The sequence below is a fragment of the Ambystoma mexicanum genome, chromosome 13 (genome assembly GCF_040938575.1).
Source record: "Ambystoma mexicanum isolate Mex_15411 chromosome 13, UKY_AmexF1_1, whole genome shotgun sequence".
NCBI classification, from domain to species: Eukaryota; Metazoa; Chordata; class Amphibia; order Caudata; family Ambystomatidae; genus Ambystoma; species Ambystoma mexicanum.
The window spans coordinates 480,395,479-480,416,460 of record NC_090938.1 but is presented as its reverse complement, the minus strand read 5'-3'; the positions used below and the strand labels follow the sequence as shown (position 1 = coordinate 480,416,460).

Sequence of the window (20,982 nt, the reverse complement as noted above, 5' to 3'; positions counted from 1 at the left end):
GGTCGCTTTCAAAAGCAGCGGAAGTGGGCAGAGAAACTGTTTTAAGTATATCTGCAAGCCTCAACCGTAGACCACACTGGAAAACCACTCCTCCTGGGATCGGCTCGAGGGGCCTGTTGTGGGCTGAATGTCACCAGAATGCCAGTTTTCCACTTTTAGTTGTAGGTTACATCTCAAGTAGACAGCTGGTACAGCTGGTAAATGGCACCACCACCAGGCTATTCTTACTCTTTCGCTCTCTGCTGCCAACTGATTTTCCTGGGATGCAGGCACACAAGCAATCCATAACATTTCACTCGGACTCCCATGACATCACTCACCTGGTTGGTGCCCACCACAGGGCCTTTCAGACACAAACTTTTACAAGCCTATATAAAGTGTGATATTGAGGTCTTGCACCTGTTATACTGGTCAACACCAGCGCCGCTTACTTTTTGTTTGTTTGTTTATTACATTTATAAGGCGCGCCAGACCCAAGAGTATAAGGGCGCAACAAAGGATATGCGAAGCTTACAAGGTTACATAATGTACAGGCGATAAATGCGTCACATTACGCATGGAGAAAAGGCAAGATACACTATACAAATCATGTTACAAAAAGATGTGAAGTAATAAGCAACTTGGCCTATGGGTATGTACAAAATTTGCAATCAATCAGCAGGTCATAGACTATGGGTATGTGCAAAAATGTTCAGTCGATCAACAAGTTATGTTGACCTGCCAGTTTCAGGGAGACTAGTTCTCTGTCAGATTGAGGTGAGTGATAAGGTTCTTTCTGAAGCCCGCGGCGGGGCAAGGGCGCGGTGTTTGGCGCCGCTTGGTGGACTCCGGGGACTTCCTGGTTCGTGGCCCCGCCCCCCTGGGCTTATTGGCGCCTCGCTAGCCCCGCAGCGGTGAAGCCCGCGGCGGGGCAAGGGCGCGGTGTTTGGCGCCGCTTGGTGGACTCCGGGGACTTCCTGGTTCGTGGCCCCGCCCCCCTGGGCTTATTAGCGCCTCGCTAGCCCCGCAGCGGTGAAGCCCGCGGCGGGGCAAGGGCGCGGTGTTTGGCGCCGCTTGGTGGACTCCGGGGACTTCCTGGTTCGTGGCCCCACCCCCCTGGGCTTATTAGCGCCTCGCTAGCCCCGCAGCGGTGAAGCCCGCGGCGGGGCAAGGGCGCGGTGTTTGGCGCCGCTTGGTGTTCGGCGCTGCTGGAGTCCAGCCACTGGACTGGACATTGATAACAGAGGTGAGCTGGGGAGGCGGATTACGATGGAGGTGTGTGGTGTGCCCCTCCATAAGTATCTGGACACGGAAACCTCTCAAGTTTCGGCTATGGCGCAGCCGACTACTGACCCCTTATCCCCGTTCCCCCCACTCCTTTTTTGCCCCCAACTCATTGACCATGACCCCCCCCCTGCAGAAATTCCAGCGTAAGACTGTGGTATTGAGGAGACAGCGACCACAGGGGGGGGTACCCTCAGTAACTACCATGGGTACTACTTTGGGGGCCACTGGGACATGTGCCATCAAGCCCATTGTAAATCAGTCCCTGTCTATATCCAGCACTCTAGCAGCGACACTAATTCCATCACCAGTAATGGGTCAGCAGCACCTGGGGAGCCAAGTAACCCTGCATAGTAACCAGGGTGGTCTGTTCAAGCTGTTTCCGGATGCCAGTGGAAATGCTGGTGGCAAGCCGGAACCAAGTCTCCCCCTGTCGCAAAGCACGTCTTCGGCCCTGACCACAGCCACAACCATCGAACCCCTCTCCCATGGATCCCCCTCAACACTTGTGTCATCTCTCCTGGCTGTAGGGGACAGTCTGGAACAAATTGTCCTAAGGGGCAAATCCTCCTCCAGCTCCCATAACAGTTCGTGGAGTGATGTTCCCCCTGTTTGACCCTACCCCGGATGGTTGAGACCATCAATCAACCAACTGCCGCCAGTAATCATGAGTGTAACTTGTCCACTGACCGACTCCCAGAGGAGGCTTTGTTACATAGGGGGTGTGGGTGTAATCAAGTTCTGGCGGAACTGGCCATCATCAAGGCTCTCTTGCTATCTGTACTAGAGGCCCAATTGAAGGGTGGTGGAATTGTCCAGGGGGAGCCCATGGTGACCGCTTCAGCTGCCGTGGGGTATAAGGCCCTATCCTTGGAAAGCCCCTTGGAAAGTTTACTTGTTCAGGTCCCCCCAGTCCTGACCTCCCCCAAAGGGTCTGCCGTCCCCCTTAACTTGGCATTAGGAGAATCATTCTCTAACAACGGGCCCTGTGTTCTCCCTGCCGTTACCAGGGCGAGCAGGAAGGTCTCTAACTTTAGTTTAATGTCTCTGCCTTCGGTGGCCCAGTCCTCCGCTATCTTGGGCTCTGTGTGTTCTGAGTCCAAAGACCAGGGCCTGTGGAAATCTGGGGGTCAGGGAAAGCCCAAACGCCCTATTGTCTTCTTACAGGGGGTTCCCAAACTGGCAGCAAACAAGTCTGAACCAAAGGATGCCCTACTTAACAAATGTTTATTTTGGCTGAACACTTCTGGAGGTTGCCCATTTGTACGCCGAGAAGCTCTGGCGGGCTGTTGCAGAATTTCAAGTATGGGCATGAACACCATGGATAGCATCAAACTTTTTTTTTGGGACCAGAGTACGGCTAACCGGGTTTTGGAAGGTTGGGGGCGGGCAGGCCAACAAGCTATGAGTGGGATCTCAATCAGCATGCGCCCTTTTCTAAACTCTGCTGCCCCTCCTAGATCTGCCAGAGTAAACACTGGGGTTTTTTCTAACAACAGCCCCCTCTCAGGGGCAAATCTGACCACCTTGGGCCGGAGGCGCCATGGGACTTGGCTGAAGTAAGGGGATGGTGGGCCTAGATTATTGTTTCAAAGAACTGTCTAGGGTCTCTTTTTGGAGGGGTGGCATGTTCGTACTGCCCTGTTGTTTTCTTTAATGTTGTGTCCCTGTAATTTTGTTTTCAATTTGCACCCCTATTTCTAGAACTGTTTTTGCAGGATGTACTTTGATGGTCATTTTTTGGCCGAATAAAGGTGTTTGACTGACAGAAAGAGTAGGCTAAGTCGGCTCTCGGCTGATGGGGCAAGGAGTTCCAAAGTTTAGCGGTCTTCACAGGAAAACTGTTGCCGCCAATCTTGGAGGATTTGAATCTGGGTACTACCAGGCAGTTGGTGTTGACAGTTCTAGAGGGTCTGATGGAGATTCTTCTGGATATTCTGTCGATTAGGTAGCTCGGTGCATCATTGTGTAGTGCTTTGAGTCAGGGAGGCGATTTTTAGTTGAATTTTGTTATGAGTAGATAGCCATTTGTGATGACGTCTAATTGCAGAGATGTGCGCTCTTTTGTTGATACCTAGTGCTGCTCTGATGGCATTATTCTGTAAAATTTGGAGTTTTTGAATAATGGCTTTGTTGGCGCTACTGTAGGCGAGTTGCAGTAATCTAACCTTGATAGAAGTAATGCTGTAGCCAGTATCGGGCAACTGTCATTAGAGAGGAAGGGCCTACCTGCTCTAATCGGCTTACATGTGTAAGCGGTGGTGGAGGCCAGGGAGTGAGTTTGTTTATTAAAGGACATCGTTGCGTCAAGGTAGAAACCCATTGTTTTTACCACTTTGGAAACAATGGTGTTGTTGCCGTCGATGATGAAGGAGGCATATTCATTACCTAATTTGGAGATGTTTGAAGTCAGGCCGAGGATTATTAACTCTGTCTTATCATTCAGGCATAGGCCGTGAGTGGCCATCCATGCCTGAATGATGAGATAGATTCTATTCACCAACGCCAAGTCCTTACCATGATACCCAGAAAGAGGGAGGAGAATCTGAGTGTCGTCTGCATAGTTCGTGTAGGCGACACCCCGAAGGTCCAGATCATCGAACAGTGGCTTGGTGAATATATTGTAGAGAGTGGGGGACACACAGGAACCCTGTGGGACCTTGCATATGATAGGGGTGGGATCCGCAGCTGCAGAAGGTGAGAATACTCTGCTGGTTCTGTCGCTCAAAAATGATTCTATCCATTTAACAGCGTCTAAGGAGAAATGGGCTGCTGTGACAAGGTGCCTGCAAAGGACCCCATGATCGACCAGGTCGAATGCAGCTGAGAGATCAAGAAACAGTAGTAATGCTGTTTTCCCTTGATCTCTCAGCTCGTCGATCTGTGTCTTTAGATCTATCAAGTCAGTCTCCGACCGTGAAGTAGTTGGAACCCTGATTGTCGGGCCCCTAGGAGTTTGTGCTGTTCAAGATGTTTTTGGATCTGCATGTATGCAATTTTATCTAGGATTTTAAGTAAGAATGTAACCATTGTGATAGGGCGGTAATTTGTAGCGATAAGTGGGTCTAGAGTTTGCTTCTTGAGAAGCGGGAGCACCCATGATTGTTTGAGGTTAGCTGGGACGATGCCAGAGGCAACGGAGGCATTAATTAATTTGGAAATGAAGGGGGAGAGGTCTCTGGCAGCCTCTTTTATGATATACGCTGGGCATATGTCTCCTTTGCAGTTAGATGGTTTGAGAGAGAGGATAGTTTTTTCCACTTCGAGGATAGATGTTTTAGTGAAGCGGAATGTGGTTGTTGAGTCAGAAATATTTGCATTAGGTAGGGAATGGTGAGTTGGTTGAGAAAGTTTCAGAGAATCTTTCTTGTTTTTTATTTTAATTTGGAGGGTATTAATTTTGTTGGTTAGTGCTTGTTGTATCTCCAAGCACCAGTTCTCATCTTTAGTGCAGGTATCTGGTGGGGAGATGGAGGACTCTAGTTCTTTTAGAATTGTAAATAATTCTTTCATGCTAGAGTTGGAATTAACTATGCGTTCATTGTAGGAGTTTCTTTTTGCCTGGCAAATTTCTTTTTTGTACTGTGATGCAGTGGACGCTAACTTCTTTTTGTTCTCATGGGAGGGGCAGAGGCGCCAGTCAGTTTCGCATTTTCTTTAGTAGTCGCAGGTCCTTTAATTGTGGGGTGAACCACTTATTAAGGATTTGGGTTTGCTCGTTCTAAATTTGAGAGGGGCGACTTTGTCTAGAGTGCCGCTCTCTGTGCATTCCAAAGGCTTAGCAGCACATCAGGTTGTGAAATGTTCATCTTTTCCCTTCCACCTCTTCTTCACCCTGGCCTCCCACGACTGCATTTAAAGTAACTGCCTAAATCCCGACTTTAAAACAAAGCAGTTGGCAGCCTTCGAGGTATATGCTCTAGTCTCCTCATTCATGCTAGCTCAGGCAGGCCCTGTGACAATACAGATTTAAGTCCTTACCCCTTGAAGTTGCAAATCATTGCGGTTTTTTTTCTTCTCCGAAGACATTGACATTTGTATAGCTGTCTCTTAATATAGCATGGTTATCTGAGGGTGCATCTGAAATCCAATGTCTTTGATGGGCACTTTTTTTTTTGTGGGGGATGTGGAGGAAAGGAAGCCCCTTCCCGCCCATCTCCCCCCGCCCCTCTCGTTATTCAGAAATGGGGATGCTTTCCTTGCTCCTCTATTCCCATTTCAGTTTGAACCATCGTAGTAGCAGTAATCTCTTGATATTACTGCCCTTTTGCACATTTGCCAATCGGCTCAAATTCATTTTTCGTTGTTAAACCATTTTTCTCTTTTTATAAAAGGTTGCACTCTGTATATATGACCGTTGTAGACAATGTTATAGTGGGTGCTACACCGGATTCATTCCATCAGCACTTCGATTTATCTGCGGTAGAAACAAACAAGCATTGGAAATGCCAACTATTTTGGTTTTTGTATAGGCACTGCCCTAGTGGTATTAACTGGCCATCAGTGGTAGCAGCTGCAACATGTGAATACCTGTGCATATAACGGGTAGTGCCTGGCAAATGCCTTACTTGTGCACAAGCTGCAACTGTTGCTTTTGCCAATGCTTGTTTTGACAGGATTTCTGTGAAGCACATGCCTAGTGCTAATAAATCGAGTGGCTGAAGGCAGACCTGGTTGACCTTTTTATTACGCCAGTAGTGCGTTTACAGCTCCAATTAAGTAATTGGCTCTCAGATTGCTTTGAAAAAACAGTGGCAACACAGTTTGATGGTGAGAGTTAGAATGCTAGCTCCGATCAGAGGAGGATGTGTTTTGGTGGGGAGAGGCAGGAAGTGTGTTCGATTAGTGATTATCCTGACCATGGGCAGTCAATTGGTGGGTAAATGACTAAAGTACAAGCTTTGTGGCCCACTTCATGTACCATTTATCCCTAGCTATACTATAATGCATTAGTTTCAGCTTCTAGGTGGCGCTATTCCCGCATGCATACTATACCTACAAAATGTACAGTAATGTGATTGTTGGATCATAAGGGCACCACGCGCCCCTGGTCTCTTGCATTATTGATAATTACCTTTGCCTTATTCTTAAGCTCTTGGGGGGTGGGGAGGTGGGAGGAGAGGGGATAAGGATATGTCCTCTTCCCAACAGAACTCTGCCTTTTAGTTGTAGAAAAAGCTGTATGCATTTATCGCCTACGTGTCTTGACAGGCGTTAAAATCATATTTCGATGTTGTTTTTTGTTGTCTGCCACAGAATGGCCGGCAGGAGTAAGGGGGCATAATGGAGACTGGAGTTGTCTGGAGTGGTTGTGTGGTTTGTGTACCGTTTGCAGCGGAAGTTTGTGCCGTCGCACAGGGGTTCACGTGCGGGATCTACAGCATCCTGTCCACTGAGGGAGGTGCATGAGGGGGCACAGAAGAAGCAGACCCAAATGCAGGAAAGAGTAGGAGGCACGCAAGTGACGCACATTAAAATAAAGGTTAGTCTTGGGGGTGCCCTTGGGGAACAAGTCATGCCCCAGGAATCGTAAGCTTGGCGGCGGCTGGGGGTGGAGGAAGTAGTGGGCGGAGGTAGAGTCAGGAGGACACATGAGAAAGTGGTAAAAGGAAACAAAGGGTCAGGCTTAAGGCTTCTACCTTTCACTTCTTAGCTGAAGTTGTGCTGCCACCTATTTACCTAAACGCAAGGGCTGGTATCCTGCAGCCTTTTCTCAATTATATGTACTTATTAGTCGCCCAAACGGAGGCTGGGTTCTGACTAAAATGATTTGAGTGCCACTGAAGCCCAAAATTGTCAATTTGAGAGGCCTCCCTATGGCTGTTTGAAGAAGGGGGCATTCCTCCATTGGTATCCAGGAATGGCAGATTAGGTTTACAGGGTTTGTAATTGCTGGGCGCCATTTAGCTCCTGCTTATAGCCTACAAGAGCCTGGTTGGCTTGAAAACAGCAGCTACCTTTTGCTCACGAGGCCAACTGGTGCCTTACAAGTGCTTTAGAATGTGAATATAGAAGAATTGGGACACATCTTGGTCACATGTAAATTGCAATGAATGATACGGAATGGTCAAAAAGTTAGTTTGGCTCACCTGTGGAAGTTACATGTGTGTTGTGTACTTGCTCCTAATTCCCCAGCTAGCTCCTCCCTACTGGGTGATGCTCGACACCGAGGAGCTGCTTTTAGCTCCTTCTCAAATCTTAACTTCGGACCCGGATCTCAAATTGTGTAATATGCCTTGGGAGGGTTGCCTTTCCCACACTCCTGGTAAATGGCAGGGTATATTTGCATACCTTTTTAATGTATGGGGCAGTATTCGATTTTTGGCAGTTCTGCTGTCCCTTTTTATGGGCCCCCTAAGTTTGTTTTTTTTTCTCCTTCCCTTTTGGTGTTTTTTTTTTAGTAGATGATCCTATGAGATCTCATACTGGATTTACGGTAGACCAATATACATTTTTGTGGCCATTCGGGTACTAATATATTTTAAGTTCTTCTCTCTGCGGTTTTGATTTTGGGTGTGTTTGGGGAAACAAGGCAAACCAAAAATGGCTGGTTTGCATACCTGTGCTCACTATGAGCCCAGTACTGTACCCTCTAAAGTGGTTGTACTGGTTTAGAGTAGGGCCAATACGCATTCTGTATTGAATGATCTGGGTGTTTGGCGGCTTTTAGTGCCAGCCTGATTTGCTGGCTGCCAAAACATTTTTGTGTCCCAGTGTGTGATTGGCTTATGATGAGTGGCAAAATATAGGGGGACCGTAATCCTGCTAATGCTGCTTGGATTTTGGTAGATAACAGATGTTTTAGTGTGTCAGATTTTTAGTGTCTGGCTTTAGAATTGTGGGGCGTTGCAGTGCTATCATACTATTGGACTGCCCTATTTGGGATCAATTCATTGTTCCTTTTTCTTCAATTGCCTATGTGATAGGTTGATTTTATCAACTAACCAACGTATCAATTGAATCAAATAGTTATATTCATCAGTGTCCAGTTGACCCGGCTCCTCTCGCCGGAGAGATAATTTTTTCTCCGATGGAGATGGTGGCCTTGGCTACTGAACAGCTACTTGAGGGATTACTGTCATTCTTCCCCTGAATTGTTTATTGGCATTGAATTGTTTATTGCCTTCCTCCGTGACCAGCACTTTTTTAACACACATTGCACTTTATATCTCTGTATGTTTATTCTTGTGTGTATTCCTAACTATTTAATACCCTCTTAAATGAAATTTGACTAAAATAATAAAAATGTATTTTTTTTAAAGCTTTTTCTGTGGTCTGTATGGGGTGATCGGCGGAGTTGACCTAGGGTTACTGCTTTCATGTTTTTGTTGGAACCATGTTTTCCTAAGTGAACTTAGTTTCATATCCGCTGGCTTGACCTTATTCAGTATTGGGATTTTGGTAGATGACTTACTTGGGTTCTGGAGGATATTGGTCACAAAGCTTCTGCAGCAATTGTACGGTCCCATGCCCATACTAGCTGGGTTTGGTTCCCTTATCCTTGACTTCTGTTTTTGTCTGTGGACTTCCTGGGTTGTCCTTGCACCCAGCCCCCACCCCTGGTCCTCCACACCAGATATATTGGGATTGTTTCTGGGACGCTTTTAGAACCATCTCTACGGATTACCACCTTAGTTGTCCACTTTGAGGTAGGAAGCTTCTGGCCTCAAGAAGGGGTGTGGGACCCCAATGACCCCAACCTCTGCTGTTCATCTAATCTAGGCCATGCTGGGTCACCTCCACTGGTTCCTCAATGGGGTTGTTTTCTTAGCTCGCTGCTCCTCTTTGTACTTGGAGTCATCAGAGTGTGCTAGGTCAGGTTCCTCTAACTTCTGGAGCCATTTTCACCAGTGTGTTCGTTCCTGGCTTGTGGGGCCCATCAATGGAAGTCTGATTGTTCTTCTTGAGATGGCTGGGTTGGTTTTCATCTGGGGTTCAAGTCCTTGGGTGATGGGATCCTGTAACTCTACCATCAAGAGATCTTTTTTACTCACTTGTTTTGCTATTCCTGAGCTGTGTTTTTGGGAACTACCCGTGTGAATACTTCTCTTGGCGCTGGGTTGGTGAATTATTCAAGATCATTGTGGTCTTGAGTCTCGGCAAGTCCCCTTCAACTGTGTTTTGCATTCTATTGGCCTGAATCATGCTGTAATTCTCATCTTCTGTGGCGACTGGTTCTCATAACTGTACCCTATGAGGAACATTTTCTTGTCTTGGAAAACTGAACATAAATAACTCTTAAAGATACTTTCCTGAACTCTAGCACTTGCTATGTTCCCTTAGTGCCCCTCGAGTTTCCTACAAAAGACTGTAATTTTAGTTTTTTTTAATAATCAAGTTATTACATCGCTGTTATTGAAAATGTTTGGAAATTACTTGTTATTGCTGGCTCGGTTTTCTAGGTATATCAGAAGACCTTATAGGTCTGATACTAAACGTATCTTGAAACTAAACAAATGAGTGGTTCACTGAAACTTCTCTTTTTATCTTGGAGAAAGATCTTCGTATATAGGCAGCTTCAAACTGATAAACCACTGAGAACACTGGTGGTTCATGTTGTATAGCTGTCACTGGTAATCTGCTTGTATAGCAAGTCTGTGACCAATATGGTTTTCTGTGATGTAATGTCCCGTTAATGTTTCCTGCGCATACGCTGTCAGGAATTGTAGAACTGCCTAATATGATGTGTAAAGTTTGAATCCCTAAATATGTGACTGCAAACAATGTATTTTGCACTAATGCTTATGGATACGGTATTGTTGAATTGCTAGCTGTTCCTTTTCTGAATACACTGTACACCTAGCATTGAATGTCTAACTGTATGCAGATGGGGTTTTGAGTCAACAGTCCTAGTACTACATCAGCATTGGCCCTTAACCAGAATACCACTTAACGGCTGAAGGTCTTTTCTACAGGCATAGGAAGCATCAAAAGAAAATGCTAAAGCTATTCAGTGCTGAAACCCTCCCTTGAGTAAAGTCCTCATATTTTAAGTGACTCTTCTTATCAAAAGTGAAATCTGCAGGTGTTTAGAGTAATTTTATTGTTTGTTCTTTTAGGTGCAGCTTGTTGGTCTTGATGAGGAGAGTTCTGAATTCATCTGCAGGAACACCTTTGACCATCCATATCCTACCACAAAGCTTATGTGGATTCCTGACACTAAAGGAGTGTATCCAGATCTTTTAGCAACCAGTGGAGACTACCTCCGTGTATGGCGAGTAAGTAAAACCGAATACTGCTGCTCTCTGGGTTTTTGCATGTTGCACAGGTTCTTTAGGATTAGAGTGCCTTCAATCTCTTGTGCAAATGTGACACTATCTGCACAAATGTATAGTATGCAAAGAGCAAAATACATTCCATTGCAAATTTCACATGGTAGAGACTTGAAGAGTAGGGTACAAATGTCTTTTTATACATCTGTACAGACAAAGGAGTATACAGCAAAAGCAAGATGGCTGCAACTTTGTGACAAATCAACTTCCGGGGCACCATTGGTCCAGGGATGAATATCTGTTTCTAAACCATCAATCCGCCTCACCCCACCTGTACGCCAGAAGGGATCTGAATAGATTGGAAACACAAGTAAATTATAAACCTGCTTGCCCACTTTTGGTAACGTGGACGAAACAGCAGGCTTATCTCCGAAAGGTCATGGATCGTTGGTTAGTTGCGACACAGCGAATATACAATTTTTACCCATTGATAAAAGGGACTGTCCAGTCAAGGTTGTATACAAATATCTACTTTATTATCACAGCAGACAGTTCTAACACACTACAAAATACAAGCCACCCTGTAAAGAGGACAGACAGTTCCAAGAAGGGCGGGGATGTACTTTGGATACTGACAGGAGGGTAGTTGGTAAAGTAATTAATCGCAATGTTCAAGGATACTTGGTTTCAGCATAAAGGGAGCAATGGGTCGTAAACTCTCACTAGGGGCCTTCGTAGAAGGACCAGGGGGACAGAACCACAATGTACTTTGTGCTTGTATTTCTTGGTGCTCGACCGCGTCGAGTCATTTCAGGGAGTTTTGCAGTTTCAGGGAGTTTTGCAGTTTCAGGGAGTTTTGCAGTTTCAGGGAGTTTTGCAGTTTCAGGGAGTTTTGCAGTTTCAGGGAGTTTTGCAGTTTCAGGGAGTTTTGCAGCTTTTGCATCTCAAGACTGGAGACCGCTGCGGGTATCGAGTGGCAGGCGAGGCAGGATGGGCGGCTGCAGGCTGGCCTACACAGCGGCTCAGGATTCATTGTCTCAGTGCTGGTTGGCAGGTCTTGAGCACTGGTCGAGGCGTCTCGGATGGCTTGAGCGACTCCGGCGTGACAACAGTCAGCAGTGCTGTTGGTTGCAGCTCGCGGGCACGACTGCCTCCAAAGTGTCCCTTAAAAGGGGACGCTGGTTGATGCACTACTCCTAGCTTCTTCACTGGGCTTGTGTCGTCCTTTAAGGCAGACATCCCAAAGCTGAGGAGAGTGATGCAGGCAACAGCCTTGTCCTCCTTTCAGTTCTGAGGCTCTTTGGCACTTCCCACCTAGGAAGCTTGCTTGCAGAGCCTAGCAGGACACGCTGTGTGCTGGCTCGGTACCGGTTCTGGAGATTCTAGAGGGTCCTCTGGATTCAATATCTCCCTCGGTTCCCTGGGAGATGTTTAGGGGAGGGATCTTGCTTCCCTCTTGGAAATCCTGGCCTTCCTTCACTGGCAGAAGCTGTAAGGTAGACTGTACCTTCAGCCAGGGTCCAAATTATTCCTCCTTGTTATTCCAAGCAAAGTCTTCAGATCTGCGAAGAGAGGCCTCATCCCTCCTTAAAGACAAATGGGCCCCCAGTGATTGATGCAGGCTAAGCCTACCTTAATGAACCAATCCTGGTTCCCCACCAACCATCTTCTGTTAAGCATGAGGTCATAACCAGAGTGCTTTGCAACAGGAAACGTAAAGGGGTGAACGTGTGTACTACTAAGTCCCACTTATCTACCTGTCTGTTGTGGATCAAAGGGTCACTCTGGTTAATCAAGCTCTCTGTGGTTCCTGATCAAAGCGCAGGTCTCCCTTGAAGTTAGTTGCGAGAACAGACTTTGTCTCCATCAAATCACATACTGTCATGATGCCTACCTCCAAGGAGCCAGGCCGGGCCCAGCAACCCCAGAGGCAGACATCATTTTCCCCAGGGAAGTCTCAGCGGGCCCAAGTCGGGGCCCTTTGGACTCAGTCCTGGCGCCTTAGGCGCCAGGCTCATAGAAGAGGATATGTGTTTAAGTGCTTGGGTGCACACTTACCTGATGCAGACCTTGCTGCTTCATCCAGGCCCTCTTGAGGCCTGAATGGGACTACTTTACCTGTAGGACTACTTCACCACCCGGGTGTGGTCGGGGAAGGATACAAACCTGATTGGTGGAAGGATACATACCAGGAACTTCTTCCAAGGCTATTTAAACCCCACCCGAACAGCCACACGTGCTTCGCGTTGTTCTGCACCTAGCAGCTGGACGCTCACCGTGTCAGCTCCTGCATCCTGACTTCAGCCACGCCTGCCAGCACCCTGGAACACCTGCAGGGGGAGAAAGGAAGAGAATAGGAGAAGAAAAGCCCTTACCTGCTAAATCTGCATCCCGGAGTCATTTCTCCAATGGCCCTGAAAAGGAAGACATCATTTTAAAGGCATTTTGTTTCGATCGCTGCAGCGCTGCATTTTACTCACCTTTGCAAGGCGCTTCCATCTTCAGCAGCGATCTTTCGGATTCAGCTACGCCCCGGCGCCTAGAGGAAAAAAGACAAGAACAAGGTGAGAGGGAGAAAAGGAATAAGGAAAGCTTAGTTTCCTTTTAAGTCTTACCTGTTGGATTATTCCCACTGCATTTTGGGTCCTGCCGCTTCCTGGCATCTCCGGACCCCGGCCCCTTTGGGGAAAAAAGACAAAGACATTGAATGAGCGAATGCAAAGACATTACCTGAGCACTCATCCAGAACTGTTTCACTTCGGGTCGGCGCCATATCTCCGGCACTCCGAACCCCGGCCCCTAAGGGGAAAAAGACATAAGCATTAGCGCTTGCTGCAATTAGACAACGAACATTATTATTAAGCTTGAACTTTTGAACAGAACTTTTACAGCGCCTTACCTGAACAGTCAAGCTTACCTGAACTCTCATCAATCCTCAATCCAGTGAAGTAACTGGGTTTCAACGCGCCCCTGCATCAGAAGCAGGATGGAGAGCTCATCCTTCCAAACCCTAAGGTGAGGCTTCACGGGGAATCGTGGAGGAGGTATCGTGGAGGGTTGGAAGGGAGTGGGAGGCTTGAGAATTGTTCCACAGTTGGTAATACTCCCTTTTCACGCACAGGAGGGTATCCAACGAGCCAGGGAAGCCAGAATAGAGGGGCCCTTCCTGTCCATCTTCAGAGTTCTGCGCCTTCGATGCCGCGCCTCCGTGGGAACCAGGTGAGCGTTACACATACTACTTCCCCCTGCAGGGATGGCCTACTGTAAACATTTGTCCCAGACATGTCATTTTCTGCCCTTCATACTAAGGGGCGGGAGCTGACTTCAGGTTGACACAGATGTATCAAAAAGATGTTGGGTTTCCTGTCCCCTTTGTCAGCTCTGCAACCAGGCCTCCCGCAGGCCTGCTTCAATTAACTAATCATTATGCGCCACTACCAGCAGACTAACAATTGGCACGGCGTATCCATGGAGCCTTTCATATTTAATTAGGCTGGCCATGGCAGGAGGACGGTGTTGCCCTCGTCCTCTTGATGCTTTAATGTACTCCTGGCTGTCACATTTCCAACTAAATGTGACAGGGAGGACTGCGCCTGTAGGCTGTGTCCCCCCAGAGTACACAGATGTATTTCGTTGTGAAGTGCATAGGAAAATATGTGCGGTTTAGCCCCACACATTTTCCGAGGTTGATCGCCCATCATTCAGTTTCTTTAAAAAATAACAAAGCCCAGACGAATGCATCCGCGGATGGTCGAATTCCTCACAAACTTGATTAAGCTTTTGTTTTCAAGAAATGATCCCACAGACAACCCATTTTTTTTATTACAGTAGTCCCTTTTACGTGCATCTTCAGGGTAGACCTTTGGTAGTCGATGCATTATGAAAGTGTGTTGGAGGCACAGATCAGAAAGCCTCCATAACCTTACTGAAAGCTTGCAGTTGCCCTACCAGCATATGGAGGGGCCTATACACCTTACTGCACACATGGGCTTTTCCGAGTTTCCGGGAGGGGAAATTTAACCTTAATAGGCCAGGAAACCCCACATTGTCTGTTCACCTACCATCTTAGTACCTTATGGGGAGGAACTAATGGGCAAGCTTTCCAGGACACTCAAAGGACAAAACAGATTGCCACCTTCTATGGGACCGTCCCTGACTGTAATAAAGAGCAGGACTGCGTTTTGTTGGTTAAAATTCCCAACCTGCAGGGTAGACTTTGACTATAAGCACATGTCTGTCTCAATGACCTGTGATAAAAGAATTTATATTTCTGGATAAAACAATGTGTTCTCCGCAAGATGAAACTCAAGCATGATAAATATGACCAAACGGTACATATTTAATAATTTCAAGCTGTTCCTTCAGAGCTTAATGAATAAGCACATTACCTGTGGGTTGCACAAATCATTGTACACTCATTTTAAATAACCTCTTGGTCATGTGCCCCAATGGACATACACTGTTTAAGAAATAAATAGCTAATCACGATAAAACATGTCTCCCCCTCTACTTGATAGCTGCAGTCTACCATGTACAAAACAAGTCACACAGAAGACCATTGCAACCGGTACCAAAGAAATGACCCTCATACAACCTGCCCGAGCGACATTTGTGCCTGTCCATGGGAATATGGGAAACCCATTCGAACCATGAGGAAAAAACCTGACTAGGTATACATGGGGGGGGGGGGGGGGGGAGTGATCTGTTTGCTGCAAAGCAATCTCAATTCCCTTGTGTCAGGCTCCCCATGGGAAATGCAGGATCCCAATATGGCAACGGAAATGTACAACGTAGTTCAGCTGTAAAACATACACCTGACTCGTATATGTATTTTGTTTATTTGTATACTGCACCGAACCCTTCGGTATCTGGGCGCATTTCTTACAGGTGCATGTGTTACATATTTACATACAATTAATAACGTACAGTAATTAAATGATACATCGGGTCAAGTACAGAAAGAATAGTTAAAGTTGCAGTAGGAACACATTACATTTCCTGTGAAGTGAGCCAAAGTTTTACATTTTATCTGAATTTGGTGAAGGATGGTTCTGCTATTAGGGCTATAGGCAGCGTATTCAGCTTTTTTAGCTGCTAGAACCGGGAACTACTGCCCCCTGCCTTCTGAAGTTGTTGTTGCGAAGATCTAGTTGGTCGCTCTGAGATGTTTCGTGAAAATTTGTTGCACCGGTATTTAGGTGCTAGGTTAGGAAGACATTTATGGGTGATTGAGAGTGTTTTGAGTGCAATTCTTTGTTTAATTGAGACCGTGTGCACTGTGTCTCAATTCCGATATATGGTGGGACCTCGGGAAGTTCATCGCTGACCTAAGTGCGTTATTTTGTAATATTTGCAACTTTTTTAGGTTCCCTTGGTTGGTCACCAGGTAGAGGGCATTGCAGTAGTCTAATTTGTATAGGACAAGTGCCCTGGCTATGGTGAAGCAATTGGCTTTAGTTAAGAACAGTTTGCAAGCATTGATTAATTTACATGGGTAAGCTGTAGTGTAGAGGCTGTCACGTTGACTTGTCTAGTCAATGTTAGTGACGAGTCGAGCCTAACATTTTTACTTCCTAAGAGACTTTTATAATATTACTGTCAATAATGAACATGTTAAACTGTCTGGTCTATTGAGTCTGGTTTGGGATCCTATAAGGAGTAGCTCTGTCTTGTCAAGAGTCCATGTTTTTCCATCCAGGCTTGTATGTCATTCAGGAGTTTTGAGTCCATGCTCGAACAACCAATGATAGGGGTGAGAATTTGGGTGTCATCCGCATAGTTAGGGTAGGAGACAACCAAATGGTCTAAATCATTGAAGAGGGGCTTTGTGAAAATATTGTAGAGTGTCGGGATACACGAGAGCCATGGGAGCCTCTGCAAGTGACTGGTGCTGGTTCTGCTGACACAATGGGTGAGAACACTCTCGTAGTTCTATTATCTAGAAATGATTGTATCCAAGCGGTCGCTTTGTCCGAGAAATGGGCTGCAGTCGTGAGGTGGTTGCATAAGACTTTGAGGTTTACTAAGTTGAAGGCAGCCGATAAGTCAAACACTAGTAGGAGAGCTAGATTACCTGTGTCTTTTATGTTGTCAGTTTGTGTTTTTAAATCTAACGAGGCTGTTTCAGTGCCGTGTCTAGATCTAAAGCGAGATTGACAGAGGCCCAGTAAGTTATTATTTTCCAGATGTTCCTGAATCTGTAGGTAGGTAGCCCTATCAAGGATTTTCAGAAGGAACAGCACTGTGGTGATCGGTCTATAGTTTGAGGGGTTGGGGTCAAGGGTGGGCTTCTTTAGTAAAGGGAGGACCCAGGCGTCTTTCAGATTAGTGGGTACTGTGTGCTTGTTTCAAAAGCATTGATTATAGAGGTAATAAAAGGAGACTTTACAGACTCTTTAATGATCGTAGCGGGGCAGATGTCCCCCTGACATTTTGATGGTTTCATATTCGTAATTATGCCCTCGACATCCTTAGTGGAGAGAGGTGAGAACTTAAACAAGCTGTGGACGTTAGGGGAACGTACTGTAAGCAGGCGTTGGGGAGGGTTGGTGGTAAGGCTGAGCTTTTTGGTCTCCATTTTAGCTTGTAAGAGCTCAATTTTGTCTAGTAAGGCTTTCTGTATATTGGTGCACCAAGTCTGTTCTTTAGTGCTAGCCACAGGTGTGGGTGACTCCAGATTTCTCGAGGATGATGAATAATTCTTTGGTGCTTGATTTTGCTTTGGTGATTCTCTCGTTGTTCGTGTCACTTTTGGTCTGGTAAATGGCAATTTTGTAAGTCGGGGGAGGCTTTTAGGAAGTTATCTTTGTTAGGTGCTTTGTTTTTACGCAAAGTTCTAAGGTTCAGGGTGAACCAAGTGTTTAAATGTGTGGTTTGGCCTTTCGCACTTTCACCGGTGCCATAGTGTTGATGGCGTTACGTAGTGTTTCGTTGTACATATCTACTAGGGAAGATGGTTCATTGGTAGGAATGGGAAAGTTGATGATTGGTTGTACTAGTAGGATTCGTTTCTGTGCTGTTAAATTACTTATGTTCCTAGTAAGTATAGGGGGAGTGCAGGAGATGCAGTGGTTTAGTCGGTTGCTATCCTGTAAGGTAAATAAGATGATATGGTGGTCAGACCAGGCGCAAGGTGTGTTAGAGAATGTTGATATCTGAGATCCAATCTAATGTTCTCTCTTAGTTATGGGTTGGTTGGAAGATACGATGGGTGAAGCAAAGTTATGTTACACTATTGGCGACAGCTAAGGCATTATTGTCTTTGGGGTCGTGCAGGCCTAAATTGAGGTCTCCTAGCAGCAAGACTTGTGCCCCTGGTTTAGAGTTGGCAATTAGGTATGGTAATGTCTTCCTCAAAGGACGATACAGTTCCTGGTGGTCTGTGTATAAGGTGGATGGTTGTGGTTTGAGAAGCCATGATGGGTTAACTTTATGGATAATAATTCGCTTGAGGGGAATGTTTGGCTACGAATGGGTCGTAGGTCTATTGATGTTTTTGCAATAAAGGCAACGCCACTGCCTTTGGCGGAATCTCTATCTTGTTTGGTATAGCGAGTGAGTGTCTGGCCAGATGCAGTGTGAAACCAAATCTCTGTTATGGCTTAGAAGTCGAGGTTATTTTTGGTGATGAGGTCTGCAATATCTAGAGTGTGAGCTGTCACAGATCTGGCATTTATAAGCGGCCCCTTAATAAGTAAGGTAGTGTAGATTTAAAGTATTTTTGGTAGCCGTGGTATTTTTGAGTGCAAGAGGCACATTGGAGACTATGCAGTTCGAAGGGTTGGCCGATATGAGATTTGTAGATGCAGATTTGATATTGGATTTATTACCTTTATTGGTTAGTGGAGGTCTGATTGTCAAAGATCTAGAGCCTAGTCTAGTGTTCCTAATTTTAGTTGGACATGGTTGGTTCAGAGTAGGTCTGGTAGTGAAGAGCTTAAGCCATTAGGCTGGTGCGAGTGCCTGGGAGTTATATGGCGTGGTTTGAGCACTGCAGATAGGTTTGGTCACCTTTTTGAAGTAGAGTAGAAATGAGGTTGGGGGTAATACTGTCTGACAGTGGTAGTTTAGTAGCCATGGATAAGGCTATGCTAGGTGCCCTTAGTGAGGCATGTTGGGCTATAGTGAATGACTGGGAGTTGTCATTATTTCACTTTGCATAGGTGGTTGGAACATATGATGCCATAGTGAGTAGAAGTGTAGTGGGGTAAGTGTATTTAGAAGACTTGTGATAATTATGGCTAACGCGTACATAGCTAGGATAGCATGTGGTGTTGCAAGCTGTGCCTAGAGAAATCCTGCAAACGTGAGTGAGCGTATTCCTGACCCAACACCCTGCTCACGTGTGCCCATCATAGTGTGTGCAGCCTCCACCCTCGCGAAGCAAATCATTTAGTTTCACATGCGATTCCCTCGTGTCGAAAATGGCCGCCGCCTGAAACGTATTATTTTTATTTACAAAGGTTGCCTACATAGCCAATCCTTGGCAACCGGAGGCGGAAGCCGGCACCTCCTCGGTAAAGGCCCTCTGGACAAGGCCCGCCTGTCTGTGCCTGTTGGTGCCGTAAGGGACAGAGAAATGGAATGTCCATACTGGAAGTGTTACCCTGGCTTTACTGCTAGCATGACTTTCTGACTCTTACAACACTTTGCCTATACCCATACCTTCTCATACAAAGTGCCCAGTCAGCGATACAGCTGTGTGTAAAACCTCGATCTCCTGAGCTCTTGTGTGCATTGTGTTTAATCTTGTCACCTGCATCTTGGAAAATGTACCCGTCTGTGCGCACCATGCTGCCCTAACGCGATAGTCCATTGTGCCTCTCACTGTGAACACTGGGAACTGCTCATAGCGCATTGTGACCTAACCATGGGCCAATCATTGCAAGCTATAATTTGGCATCCCCCAAACCCTGATTCTATCGTACCCTGCATGATAATTGTATCTAGCAACTCTTGTCCAAGTGGTACCTTCCTCACTGTGTGCAGCAGAAATCCAACTGAAATCCTGATCATAGTATTGTGTGTACAACTGCAAAGGACACTACCATGCCTCGCCTTACTTACCTTAAATACCTTACCTTGCTAACCCACTCACTTTAACATGGACCGCTGTACAACGCATAACCTGCTACTGCTATTGTGGCACTTTACAAATGCATATCTAATCCTGCTGTGCATGTACTCTCATAATTCATGCAAACATACTGTATTCTCTATACCTTGCCATGAACAAATAACTTATAAGCTGTGAATGCACCTGTATTCGCTAAGCTCATGTAGATCGCTCAGCCCACATGCTATTGCACCACACTATTACCCACTGAATGTATTAGCCTAATGCACCTTATAACCCGGTGCCCAGGCCCACTGCATCCTACCAGTACTGGCCTACCTGCCCACCAGCAACCGATCTGCACTGGCCCTATGCTCTCTCGAATTTAGTAGCACTGCGGACCTATGATCCTATCTGAGCTGGCCTATTGCCTTGCTAATTGTACTTACTTTCTGCACCTGTGTCCTGCTCTACTGCATTCCACCTGCACTGGCCTATTGATTAATAAGTGAACCAGTCCTTTTCATTGACTAGTACTGGCCCAGCAAGCAGATCACTACCTAACTGCCAAGTAAGTTCTAGCCCACGGCATTACAGGGAACTATCCTGCTGCCTCACTACCGGCCTGCACTACACCTCCAGAACTACCCCTGTACTATGGTGTATTTTACACTAACCATGGCATCTGTCCTCTCCCTCCTCAATGCACCCCCTCAACCAGACGGCCTCCTCCCACCGCACCTAGACTCATCGAAACAACTCTCCCACATATTCATTGAGCCATCCACTGGCACCAAATGTATAACTCGCCTCCCTTCGACTTCCACCCTTATCCCCACTGAATGGATTAACCACTTTGCAGCCCCACCCCTCCTTGGACCCCTTGCCCAGTGGAGGCAAGAAACCTCAGACTCTGTTCACAGGTCCCGCATCGGAAGGTTCTGCCCCCCGAACCCACCATTGGAGAACCCGCCAACCATGCCAGCCCAAGCATCCTCTCACCAAAAACCCTCTTCTCTCTCCCGCAGCACCCAATGCTCCTGGAACCTCAAGTTCAGATAAAGACCCCATTATCAGAGGCGCACTCATTAATGCCTGCTCCATGGTCGCCCAAGCCTTGGACATTGCAGACCTAATCACGAGCAATGACCTTCACTTCCTGGCAATCACTGAGACCTGGCTGCATCAGGCCCAGCACACTCATTAGCTATCCCAGATGGCTACTCTATAATAAGGAAGGACAGAGAGAACAGCAAAGGATGCGGAGTAGCCTTCATCGCTGAAACATCCATCCGTCTCATAGCCTCCCCCACTGCCAGCCCTACTTCAATGGAACTACTCTCAGCCAAGCTCCCCCTCAGCAACCCAAACCATCCTCATCCATCTCATCTACCGTCCCCTAGGTCACATCTCTTCCTTCGAGGAAGACATATCTGATCTACTGACCAATAA

The 20,982-nt window shown here is 46.5% G+C and overlaps 1 protein-coding gene across 1 annotated transcript in view; it reads left to right on the top strand.

Annotated features, from left to right (window-relative positions):
* DCAF7 (DDB1 and CUL4 associated factor 7) overlaps window positions 1-20,982 on the top strand; it is a 320,235-nt gene that overhangs the window by 63,715 nt on the left and 235,538 nt on the right. Inside the window, exon 2 of the mRNA XM_069634125.1 lies at window positions 10,323-10,481. Coding sequence (XP_069490226.1) covers window positions 10,323-10,481 — 159 coding nt within the window. The remainder of the gene's footprint in view (window positions 1-10,322; window positions 10,482-20,982) is intronic.